This window comes from Solanum verrucosum, unplaced genomic scaffold, assembly GCF_900185275.1.
Source record: "Solanum verrucosum unplaced genomic scaffold, falcon-dt-bn FXZP01000235.1, whole genome shotgun sequence".
NCBI classification, from domain to species: domain Eukaryota; kingdom Viridiplantae; phylum Streptophyta; class Magnoliopsida; order Solanales; family Solanaceae; genus Solanum; species Solanum verrucosum.
Window position 1 is genome coordinate 4,194,852 of NW_026019948.1, and position 14,124 is coordinate 4,208,975.

At 28.2% G+C, this 14,124-nt stretch overlaps 2 protein-coding genes across 2 annotated transcripts in view; both read left to right on the plus strand.

Moving 5' to 3' along the window:
• The window catches only part of LOC125812109 (RAN GTPase-activating protein 1), a 376,170-nt gene that overhangs the window by 258,610 nt on the left and 103,436 nt on the right, over window positions 1–14,124 (plus strand). The window lies entirely within an intron of this gene.
• Window positions 738–2,485, plus strand: LOC125812178 (probable inactive patatin-like protein 9). The gene is made up of 2 exons (XM_049491680.1): window positions 738–1,717; window positions 2,102–2,485. The coding sequence occupies exons 1-2, from the start codon at window positions 788–790 to the stop codon at window positions 2,321–2,323; spliced, it is 1,152 nt and encodes a 383-aa protein (XP_049347637.1). The 5' UTR covers window positions 738–787; the 3' UTR covers window positions 2,324–2,485.

Genomic DNA, 14,124 nt, shown 5'->3' on the forward strand with positions numbered 1-14,124 from the left:
ATTATTTTACTTCTATTAATTATGAAGTAAATAAATTAAAAACTTAAAATTTTCAAGAAATTCTATATTTTTTAATGTAATTAATTAAGGGTATAATAGGTAAAAAAAAATTGTCCTTTCTTGATTTGTCAAAATGAATAAGTAATTAGGAATAATTAAAAAAAAAAAAAGTGAACAAGTAATTAAGAACAAAAAGAGTAACAAGTAAAATAATTTGATGCACTAACATACAGGATCTCAAAAAGGACTCAATCACAAAAGTTTATTATATACATAATTTTATCTTATATTTCTATTAGAGACTATTTCTAACATTTGAATTCGTAACTTGTTGAACAGGTGACAATAACTTTACCAGTAAAAATAATGTAACACCCAATATGAATAAAGAAGGAAAAAAAAAAAAAAAAAAGAGAAAAACAACTAGCACTATGAGTCAAAAGCAAACGTGTAAGCAGTAGAAAAAACTTGAAAGTGCTAAACTTGGTTATATATAACGTATAACCAACTATCTTTTTGGTGTGTCCTTTCCCATTGTTTTAACTCTCCATCACTCTCTCTCTCTCTGTTTTTGGCAGACTGTGGGGAGAGCATACTGCACAAATTATATTTCTGTCAGTCACAACAAATTAACAAAATTAAAAAAAGGAATACTCACAGCAATTTCTCATCACCATTAATGCCTCTCCGCAGAATATCGTGAGCTTTTTCCTCTTTCACGTTTTTCCATCACTCTGAAGAGTTTCCAGCATCTATCTGATTTGCTTCTTTTGCTGTTTGTTCAGTGATGGACTTCAGTAAGATATCGCTGGAAATCTTCTCAAAGCTGGAGCAGAAATGGTTGTATCACTACGAAGGGAAGAAAAGTCGTGTTCTCAGTATTGATGGTGGTGGAACTACCGGCATTGTTGCCGGTGCTGCATTGATACATCTCGAAAACCAGATCTGTGCTAAAACTGGTGATCCTCACGTTAGAATTTCTGATTTCTTCGACATTGTTGTTGGTACTGGTATAGGTGCTATCTACGCTGCAATGCTTGTTGTTGATGGAGGCGACGGCCGTCCGTTGTTCACGGCGAAGGATGCCGTGAAGTTTGTGAAGGAAAATCAGTCGAGGCTTTTTAAGGCTAAGAAAGTCGGTGTTCTCCGTCGTAAGAAGAGGTTTTCAGCGAAGAGTATGGAGAAGGTGTTGAAGGAAGTGTTTAGAAGAGAAGACGGCAAAGCGTTAACATTGAGGGACACGTGTAAGCCTCTACTTGTACCGTGCTTTGACCTCAACAGTTCTGCGCCTTTCGTCTTCTCCAGAGCTGATGCTATCGAGTCCTTCAGTTACGATTTTGATCTATGGAAAGTATGCCGTGCCACGTCAGCAAATCCGTCCATGTTCAAGCCGTTTAATCTCGAGTCCATTGACGGAAAAACCTCTTGCCTCGCCGTTGACGGCGGTCTCGTCATGAACAATCCCGCTGCTGCAGCCGTCACTCACGTTTTGCACAACAAACGAGATTTTCCTGCCGTCACCGGCGTCGATGACCTATTGGTTCTCTCTCTAGGTAACGGTCCGTTAAACTCAACGACAAACTTGAAAATGAGAAATGATGGCTACTGCTCTCCATTATCTGTCGTCGGAATTGTCTTCGACGGCGTTTCTGAAACCGTTGACCAAATGCTCGGAAACGCCTTCTGCTGGAACCCCAATGATTACGTTAGAGTTCAGGTATTCCAATTTCTCTTTGAATCTAAATTAATTCAGATAAAAATTAAATTCTTTCTAAACTGAAGTATATTACAATTTGTAACTTTTTTCCATATATTAAAATGGGAAATCTGTTACTCTCGAAATTGTCGGTCCCAATTCACTTGAAAATATTACTCTCTATTTCACATCTTATGGTTCAAAATTCAAGATTAATGTTTAAAAAATTTCTTTATTTATCTTTCCCTTTGATATTTTTTATAAAATAAATTTGATTGCTTATAAAGTTACATTTATAATTGTGCGCAAATTCGGGATTAGTATTTGAGAAAATATGGGAGAAAAATGAGATTGAAAAGGTTGACGTGTGTCAGCGTTAATAACGGGACGTGTTATTATGGACAGGCGACCGGGTATGCAAGTGGAGGAGTGGGACGAGGAGTTGAGGAGGCGTTAGAAGAAAGAGGAGTGGAGTCATTGCCATTTGGCGGTAAGCGGTTACTGACGGAGACTAACGGACAGAGAATCGGGGGTTTGGTGCAACGCCTTGTTGCTACCGGAAGAAGTAGTGTGCCGCCAAGTCCATGCAAGGATGTTGCCGTTAGTCCTCTAAGAAACGGACGTTAAGTCAACTCTCCTCTTCATTCTGTCCATTTTGTACTAGTAATACTTTTTGTCAGTTTACGACTTTTAACTGTCTAGTACTACTACTTGTGGTACCAATTAATTAATCCATATATGTTTAGATCTTAAAAATGTTTTGAAATCAAAATGAGTTATTTGGAGTTTTTTTCGGCTGTTTGATTGCCTGAAATCTAGTAGCACTAAAATAGAGTAAAGAGAAAGCTAAACTTGTTATTGATGGGTGTCACGCGGGAGCTACTGAGAAGCTTCTTTAATTGCTTTAAAATTCCTCTTTAAATGAGTTTCACTTGAACATTGAGCACAATTACCACACCTTGGTAAAAGAAAAAAATGTTAGTTGGGACTTCATTATACTCTCCCGTTTTATATTAGTTGATCATTTTCTTTTTATTGATATACTAAAAAAATTAAAAGATAATTTTACTAAATAACCTCTTAAATAAATTTTTGATATTTTACAAACAAATGTGAATTGCAAGAGTAATATAGAAAAAAATTAATAGAGACAATTCAAAATGAAAATATTAATAGAGACCATGAAATTATGAGATAAATAAAATGAAAATATATAATTTTACGTCAAATCAAATTGTACCACATAATTGATTACATTTTGCAACTTAAAGTTTGCATTAATGGTGGAAAATTGTAATGAGAGCCGGTAGGTGGTCAGCAGTAAAAATGTGGTGCAGTTGCTTGAGACAATATTAGTGCGGTGTAACGGATACAATCAAAATTGCAGAAGCTATAAATTGTAATGTACCAAAAATAGCTATTAATTCCATCATGCCAAACGGTCCTGCTCTATACTTTTATTTACTTCCCTAAATTAAAAAGGATGTGGAAATATTTGAACCATCATATTCCAGGCTGTCTCTTATCATTTTTCCTTTTCTAATTTTGAGTAAAATTGTGAATCACTATTTCAGGGAGATTGTTGAGTGACAACAGAATCTTCTCTTTAGGGTATGTATCGATCGATTCGGTTTGTATTGTCATAAAAAAATCATCTTCATAATCACCCAAAGCATTTGTATATTGTTAGATACACTTATATTATCACAAAACCACCCCCACTAATCACTATCATTCAAAAGCACTTGCATGTCACTATATTTTATAGGAAAAATGGTAAAAAATGTCCTTAAACTATACGAAAGGAATAAAAATGTCTTTTGTATAGAGTTTGGTCCAAAAATGTTCTTGCCGTCAATACTTTGGTCCAAAAATGTCCTTATTGTTATTTAATGGGTCAAAATTGCTCATTTTCCAAATAAATATATTATGTATTTTCTTTTTAACACATTCTTTTTTCCTAATAATTTTTTTTTAAAATTAGGAAATATTTATCTTACTTCAATTCAGAAAAAAATAAAAACTGAAAATATTTCTTATTTTTTTATAATTATTTTTTATCGTTATATATTTTAATTAATGATGGATATATTGTGATATTTTATATATGACATATATTATATGTCGAAAAGGGCACATTAAATTATTCTATTTTAATTGATAAAATGAGATTAAGAAGAAAGATTATTTCCTACATTTTTATTTGTTAAAGTGATTTTAAAAGAAAGAAAACAAGAATATGGCTCTTTAATAATATTTTAATTAGGAAGAATATGTGTTTAAAAAGGAAAAAAATAATATATTTCGTCAGAAATGGGTATTTTTGACCCATTTTGTAACTATAAGGGAATTTTTGGATCAAAGTATTGACTACAAGGGGATTTTTGAACCAAAATATTGATAATAAGGACATTTTTTAACCAAACTACAAACAAAGGGCATTTTTGTTCCTTTCATATAATTTAAAGGCATTTTTTACCATTTTCCCTAATTTATAAGATACACTTGTATCATCACCATAAACACACGATATTGGAGACAAAAAAAAAAGTCTAATGATTTTTGGGGTTTTTTTCTTCGTTTTCCCCAAATAAGTATATCTCCATTGACGATCAAAACAGCAGAAAAAATGAAATCCCCCATCGATTCCCAATTTATGCAAACTGTTAATAAGACTAAAGAGGCAAAAACTTGGAGTTATTATCTCAAAAGGTAACTTAACTTTGTGAATTTATCTAATTAAGTCATTGAACTTTGTTTTGTATCAATAAAATCACTCAACTAAATTTATCATTAAAAAGATAAAATTGGCACGACAAAGTAAATTATCGTATCATGATCATAATTAAAATAATAAATAAATACCTTAAATTACTACTCTCTCCGTTCACTTTTACTTGTCACTTATTCCTAAAATAGATTTTCATTTTTACTTGTCACTTTTGACATATCATGAAAGACAACACCTCAACATTAAATACTTATTTGAGATTCAAATCATTTCAAGATATCATTTAATAGGGATAGTTTGGTAAAATACTTATATTAAGAATTATTTTGTTAATGGGTAAGCCAAGTCAAAGTGTGACAAATAAATTGAACGAAAAAAATATTTCATTATAGAATAAAATAATAAAAAATAAATGCCAATATTTTCTTTCATAATTTTTTATTTTTTCTTCGTCATCATCGTCGATTCTGAAATTGGGAGTGAGAGGGAACCCCAAACAAATTACTCATTATAAGATGAGAACAATTTTAATTTATATTTTCTTGTATTCACATTTCCATTAATACACGTACAAAAGTTAGGGACGTTCGATGGACTAAATGAGAGAAAATTTTAAAATAACTATGATACATTTAAATCCTTTAGAACAATGTTTTTTGTTCGAGTATTTTTTATTTCTATAGAGAAATATTTTAATTAAGTAGGCAGGAGAGAATTTTTTTAAAAATAATTAAAGTTCAATTGGAAACAAATATACGAAAGTTAAAACTGTATTTTAATATTTCAAAATTGCCATTAATCTTTATTATTTTATTTATAATGAAATAGTAATTTTGAGCTGTTTATTTATTATTTTAATCATGAACATGACATAAAAATATATTTTTTTTCATCTCAATTTCTTTAGTGATAAATTTAGGTGTGTGATTTTATTGATACATGATTTTATTGACACATAAATCTAAGCTGAGTGATTTTATTAATACAAAACAAAATTTAATGTGTGCATTAATATAGTGTAGATGTTTTACTTTACTAGGTAATTTCTCCTTTATTGTCTTGGTGTTTCTTAATTCTGAATGAGCCACCAATTGGAACACATACATTTGGTTAACAATCCAAAAACAAGATTTCAGTTGAATTGCAGTAGCTATATACCAAAAGTACCATCTATCTCCATTACGTTACTAAATGTAAAGTTTTGTACACTTTTTCTATGAAATTCACCACAAGACATGACTAGGATTTGCATGAAAAAGGAAATGGAATCATATCTTAATCTTAAAGAGATGTATGTAACAATTTGTACTTTACCAAAGGAAACCAATCATAGATATTGAAATTTTGTGGGACTCAGACGTGTTCAATTTAAATTGAGACTCTAGAAGGTGTGTTCAATTTCAATTAGAATGCTTGGAGGCTACTCAACCCTAAACTCTAGTTTATGTCTATAAAAAAAGTACTAAATTTACTTAAAAGGCATCTCGAATATTCCGCAAATTCATTGAATATTCACAAAGATCAATGGAGATCAAATAAATCTTAAGGAAGTCCATACAATCCTAATTCGAGAAATACGCCATGACTCTCTATTTATGAAGATCAAAGAGCGATCAGAAAAACATCAAATGTTGTCTTTTTCAAAGAAATCCTGAATATCTCATAAACTCTAGAGACATTCATAATTCATAAAGATCAGAATCTCGATATATTTCACAAAATTCATGGAATATTCATATAGAGATCAAATATAAATCATCTCAGTTCGAGAAATACGCCACTAACGGCCCTCGAATCATGGATAATTATCTTATGAGAGAAGAATCAAGGGAGGAACAAAATTGTACCTGCAATATTTATCAATAAAATTATGTTTCTTCATAATTTTTTGTGATTGTAATTTATTTATTTCACTTTAAAATTTGTTGCAAACACAAACTCTACGTTACTAGGATATGTGTGTGTGTATATATATATATATAGTTTAATTTATTGATATTCAAAATTTATTGATCTGATTAATTTAAATTCGCGTTGTATTAGATTCTTATAAATAAATAAATGTTCTCTATCAAAACTTTTTCAATTTCAAATGATAGTAGTCGAGTCTTCTAATTAAGCGCGAAAGAAATTTTATATGTGGCACGTTTGGTTCCATTTCCTCAATTAAATTTAAATCATTTCCAAACGGTTGGAGCCATTTTCCGTTTTTGAAATAAATTGTCTAAATTGGTCACTAAACACTACCTAAAAAAGGATTTCTATCAAAAATTAATTAACGATAATAGCTTATTACAATTAAATATGCATTTTTAAAGGCAATTAATACTTTTTGTATATGTTTCTAAAGTCTATAGCGACATCCAGTATCAATTGACTAATATCGATAAATTTTTTACTTTTTTATTAATGTGAATATCTATTGCCGCTTTAATTATTTTTATTGTAGTGAAAATTAGAAAAACTTGTAAAACAATTACCACTTTGAATCTTAAGAAGGAGTATCATAATATTTTTTGCTAATTTGAGTGGCTCCATTAATTATTAAACTTTTTAAATATTCCATCTTGTTTTTATCTCTAAAAAATGCACCTAAAACCAAAAACCACAAACAAGATTGGGAAGTGGGTCAATCTCTTATTCCTAGGCAGTAACTGTGCTTTTATAATTTTATTTTGGTTAACTCGATAGTTATTATATGATAAAAATATGAAATATATATAAACAAAGTTAAAGAGATATTTGAGCTTCATTATAGTTCAGTAGGGCATATACTTTAAATATTATTGCATGTTGAGAACTTGATATATTTCTAACCAAAGTAATTCTTACAATATTTACTTAAGTAACGTTGCTTGTAAATATCGAAGGAAGTATAACCTGATTTATCTTAGTTAGAATATAGCCTTGTAAATCATATTTCAGTAGCAAATTCTAATATATATACATATACACCCAATTAAATTTAATATGGTTGCATATAGGAGGTGGATTCAACGACTGTTAATTTGTTTATCCTACTTTTCTTTTTAGCTCTATTTAAAAAAAAATGTTTTTTTTCCTTTTTTATCGACTCTTAAGTTTTAATTTTTTACATGACACGTTTAATACCATGAGATTAAATGATATTTTGATATATTCTACATATCTTTAATTAAAATCATAAAATTCAAAAATCTTCATTACTTTATTAAACTTCATGTCAATTCAAAATAGAACAAAATAAATTATTACTGTAAATGATATTTTGATATATTTTACATATTTTTAATTAAAATAATAAAATTCAAAAATCTTCATTACTTTATTAAACTTCATGTCTAACTCAAAATAGAAAAAAGAAATAGAAGGAATAATATCTATGAGGGGTCGTTTGGTTTGAATATGAGTTATGATGGGATAAGTTATGTTGGGATAAGTTATGTTGGGATTAGTTATGATGGGATAAGTTGTCCAGGGATTATTTCTTATTGAGTGTTTGGTTGGTTGGTTGTATTCAAAATAATATATATTAATAAATTTTAAGAACAAGTTGTTTGTTTACAAAATTACCCTTCACTTTATTTAAACTTTTTAAATTTTTCTTTGCGAGCTTTAGTTATTCATTTTTTAAAATAAAACTTTTATTTTATTTAACTTAAATATTTTTGTTCATGTATTCCCATGATAAGTACCATGTGTATTTAAAAATATAACTTTTTTCTTATTTAGCTTAAAAATAGAACTTCACTCTTAAGTTTATTAAAGAGAAGAAAATTTATGAGAAATCAAAATAAAATAAACATAAGAATTAGTCAAATAAATTCATAAATAAAAATTATATTTATATAGTATAATTTTTTAATAGAAAAATATGTATAATTATCATAAAAATAAGGAGTAGTAAATATTATTATACATGGTATTAAAAAAAATGTAAGTATACATAAATGTGAAAAATAATGTATAAAAAGGATTTAAAGGGACATATTTGTCATTTACCTATTTTATTCCGGGATTACTATACCACCCAATATGAGGGATAACTTATCCCGGCACTAATTCTTAATCCCAAGATAAATTATCCCAAACTTCTCAACCAAACACTAAATTAAGTGTTATTAAATATTTATTCCAGGACTATTTGTACATATCCTTCACATCAGAGTTAGGTGCTTGAAAGAAGATGAATTATGTATTGTACATTTGTAATTTGTACCAAAGCCAAAAAGTTTCTGTTACTTATTGTTGGAGCTAACAAATCATGTAAATTTAATAAGAGGATGCTGTACAAATAATATAATATTATACTAAAAAGGCTAGATTCTAACCTAAAGATAAATCAGGTCACTTCTATAGGTTTGGCATGAGGAGCGGAGTCAGCATACTGTTACGGTTGGTTCGAACTTCCTTCGTTGAAAATTATTATTATTTATACATGTTTGAAATTATTTTTTATGTATATATAATAAATGTCGAATCTCATTCAATTAGTTTGTGTGTTTATTTTTTCAGATTTTAAACTCTTTATTAAAAATGTTAGGGGTTCGTCCGAACCCTTTTCAAACTCCATTTAATTAGTTCATGTGTTTACTTTTTCAAATTTTAAACTCCTTATTAAAATTATAACTCCGCCACTGTTTAATACCTCTAATTATTGATGAAAATTATTCTTGGGCTAAATAAATATTGACAAAAAGAGCTAGAGTAGGAATAAAGGATCTCTTTAATTCCTAAACTAAAGTCAGACAATAAAGTTCGACCTTTTTCGTTGTTATTTATTTGGGATTTTGACGATATATATCTGGCCATCAAAAGTATATATCATATATATTTTATACATATATAATAGTAAGAAAACTCACAAAAATTTCACTAGTTTAAGAGTTAATTACTTAGATATACTCTATTTTTTAATATATTACGAATCTTATCAAATTTTGATGCGTCTAAATACGTCCAGAACATGTATCTCAGAATAAATTGAGTCAAAATTAGGTGTAATTTGCTTTAATACACTATATCTAAGTGAATTCGCATATACCTAGGATACGTAACAAATCTCACTCGCCTCCCTCCCATTTATCTGGAATACCAAATACATGTGAATCACACCAGATACATACAAAATACATGTATGGTGTGTATCTAGTATGATTCTCATGTATATGGGATACATGACTATATATCTCTCTTGTCTCCATTTCTCCATCTGGTTCGCCTCTATCCTTATTTTAGTGTATTTGGTAAAAAAATAAATACATGTATCGAAGTGTATCTTTCTTAACATGTGATAGAAAACTCTTAATTATTGGTAAAAGGTAAGATACATAATTATTTGAAGTATAAGTAGAATTAAAAATTAAAATATATATTTATAAACCTGAACTTCATTTTTGTGGAACTCCCGGAAAAAATTGTCACGGCTGCTCTCAAAATATGCTGAATGAACTCGCTTTTAATAGCTTACAAATTATATAGGAGATCTGAAATACACTAGATAAACTCAACGGAAAAAACATTGACAGAGAAAATCGAATTTTGACCTCCCTTATAGTATAGTACCTCCATTTTAATAACTCAAATCAGACAAGAAAAGAACTAAATGGTCCCGATTTAGTCCTCTTTATCACCTATTAACTTTGTAAAATTAAAATAATAATTGTGAACAGCTTACGAATGGAAAAATAATAATGGTCACAATTTGAGCCAACCAAATATTAATTTCAGTAATTAACGTTAAAGAACTTTGCGCATGCAACTTTAAAACCTCACTCCAAAGTCCAACCCAAATTATATTATCCGTTGTATTTCTTTTTACATGTCTTTTCAAAAATACTTATTAAGAATTTTTTTGATCATCTTATCTTTACCAATAGTAATAATATAATTTTTTATTGAGTATTTATTTTATTTACATTTCATAATTCAAGTGTTTGCTGTTTTTAATAACAATTATTATTAAAAGTAAAATGAATGATAGGCATCAAATAGTATGCACACTCCTATGGGTCCTAACATAATGTTTTTATTTTCCTAATTGCTTGGGCGGTTATTGTCATTTAGATTAAAACACCTTAACAACCGACTTTATAATATAATAAAATGTCACTCCTAGTTCTTTTTTCATTAAGTACTTCCAAATCCCCTTTTGATGACGTGGTTACATTTAATGAGTATTTGCAAACCAACCACTACCTAATAAAAGTTGCAGACATGTTTATTGACTCTTTGCTGTTAATGCTTCGTGCACTATCCATGGCTATCATTAAGGGTGTCAAATGGGCGGGTTGAATTGAAATTTAAGATATTAAAATGGGTTGAAATAGAAATTGGGTTGAGTTATGACTCGTTCAAGTTTGTTTTGGGCTCAAATGGATTGGGTCTTGAAACGTCTAATTTGATCTGCTTAATCTCAATAATTTTAACACATTGATATTTAACTTTTATTACTATATTTTGAATTTTAATTCAAGATTTTTTTTTTAAAAAAAAGTTACAAATGGATAGTAAATCTAAAAGATATAAAATAGATGGTAATTCATACCTTTAATATAGGTTCATACAATACATCAATGCAAATAAAGTATTAAAACATATTGAAATTGGAGATTGAATTGAGTTGATCAACTTGAGAATTCTCTTAAAATGGGTTAAGACTTAAATGAGTTGAGATTGAACCCAATTCAAATTATCTAGAGCTCAATGGCTCAACCCTTAAAATTTTGAACGGATTGGACGAATTAGCTATATTTGAGTTCATGTTTTACACCCTTAGCTATAATATTACTCTTCGTTCTTAAATTATATGTTCTAATTTTTTAAAAATACTAAATTTTTGATATTATAATATTTAATTTAACATTTGATGTGTATTTTTAAAAATTTAAATATTTAACAACAATAGTTAATGAAGGTAAAAAAAAAAAAGAAAAAAAAAAGAAGGTAATTTCTTAGAAAAATAAAGTCATAATTTTTGTCCATTGAAATCGAAAACAATTTTAACTAGTATATTATATTACAAACATCCCTACGTGACGTACATATAAATAATTTTTATATCATCATATTTAATTAATAATAACAACTTCTATAGTGTGTTGCTCAACTGAAAAAGGGTGGAGCAAGTCAAAACCAATAATAATATAGTAATATGATTAAGAATCTAATTAAGATCCAAGTTATGCCCCCATTTCCACCAAACAAATGAGTGATGAAGCATACAAAAAAACAAGAAGTTTGCTTAAGTCTAATAAATAAATATTTTAATCAATAAAGTGGTTTTCTTTAAAGGAAAATTCCTCTTGTCAGAAAATTTAGCCAGAATTTGATCAGAATGATATTTTACCTATGTTATTTTATCTTTTTGAACATTTTTATCCTTTTAACTTTAATACCTTTTAATTAAAAAATGAAAAAAAATCAATTTATTTTAAAATAAAAAAGATATTAAAGATTTTTTAAATTTATGGCCAAATTCTGACCAAATTTTCTAACAATTTAGCATTATCCTTCTTTAAATAACACTAAAATTAAAAGCTACCACTCCCATTATGCTTATCTTAATTTTTTCTTTTATCTTACTTAAAGCGGTAGGATTTTGTTTAAGTTATAGTGAAGTTAAAGACACACTTTTTGTTAGTAATATTAAATAACTTTAGTGTAATTTAGTGACACTAATTGTAAAAAATACTTTTATTTATGTGTATCAATCAATTGCTTAGTCAAACAAGCTATTAATCCTAACAACTGAAAATTGAGTACACTTTTTAACTGGCTTCAATCATACAAGTGGGGACATGTTTAAGTTGTTTATTAGTGGTTAGAAAAGAAAAGTGAAGTAATTAAAAGAGGCTTGGGTTAGATCTATCCCCATGAATTGGGGGAAATTTTTTCGTTAAAACAAGTTTATGTTTATTACCCTATCTTTAATTACTTTAAGTCAAACTACAGACAAACTCACCTTATTTAAAGGCACAGTTTTTCATTCCAAATTAATCTTTAATTTCTGTTGTGTATTTCGAGTTTTTTCAAACTAAGTCTATATAAAGACATAGGTTTATGTGAAGGACATATAAATATATTTTATACTATCGTACGTTGGAATTATAATTTGTAAGAATATAACAAGTTAGTGTCATTTTTACTAGAGAGTTGGGTATCAAAACGGACATTTTTTTTTCCATAAATTAAAGTATAAAAAAACTTGAAATTATTTCTTATAAAATAAATTTTACTATTTATTTGCTTATAACAATAGTAAAATTTATTTTATAAAAAAAATTCTCAATTTTTTTATATTTTTATTATTAAAAAAAGTCATGATTTTATGTATAAAAAAGACTTCACAATACATTTAAAATTGAGAAAGAGATATAGATTTACATGAGAAGTTAATAAAAAGACAAACTACCTTTAAAGTTTGTGTAATATTATTTTGGATGGATTTGGAGTTAATAGGGAAGACAATGTTAAAAGATGATAGTTATAGTTCGTCAATATATAGGCAAACTGTCCGGTTTGGTGTGTGTTTTTAGAAATTGTCTCTTTTGGTGTTTAGGGTTGAAAAAGTGTCCGTTTTGATGCCGGGCACTTTACTTAGATTACAGATCGATGTTTTTTCAAAATAATACTTATACTTATCTAATAATTATTTTGATTATATTAAAAAAAAACACTAACAAGTACCAATACATAAAGCTTGTTTGACCTTGTATAGAAAATTGATATAAATAGCTGCTTAACAATTTTTTCTTGCATATAAATGTATGATATACATTAGATATACATTTTTGATACAAAATAACATATATATATATATATATATATATATATATATATATATATATATATATATATATACTAGCGTATGTGATTATAACTGACTGATCAAATATGTAACTTGCTATCAACAATTTGTTTGGCCGTTGCGGAGATCTACCTGGAAACACTAAGGGTCCGTTCGACCATGCGATATGGAATCATGATATGATATCATAATATAAAATCATGAGATGAAATTGAAGTTTTGTTTGGACATTTGATATGAAATTTTTGTGTTGTATATTTTCTCATAAACATAAGAATCTCATAAGTTGTAAAACTATTAAAATAGCCCCAATTGTTTATTCACTCTTACCGAATAACAAAAAATTATAAAATTGCATAAAGTATTACAAAGCTATTTGTTCTCCACTTAAGTAATTGTTTCATCTAACTTTAATTGATCAAACTTTAATTCAATAAAAAAATTGAACATGAATTGTAGTACTGTACTAGTTTTTAAGAATTTTTGACCAAAATAAGCCATTATTAAAATCAATTCACCAAAATAGTATATTTTTTTAAAATTTACGAAACTAGTATAAACGTGGTTCACAGTAACGTTTTAGGCTTTATTTTATTAAATAAAATTAATGGGAAAAAGGACGGACGGATAACGCCGTTTAATAATAACACGTCATTGGAGATAACGTTTTAAACATAAAACGTTACCCTAAATAACGATTATAGCCCGTGTGTACTACAACCCATTCATTCTTATCAATTGAACAAAACCCATCAACTGAACAAAACCTAATTGACTCCAGCGACTATTGCGAAAAAACCCTCACCTCTCACCACTATATTCCTAACCCACCTGCAAAAAATCCGACCGCTTACAAAATTGACGCACTAACTACTCTGAATTTGAAATCCTTTTGTTCTACTGTTGATG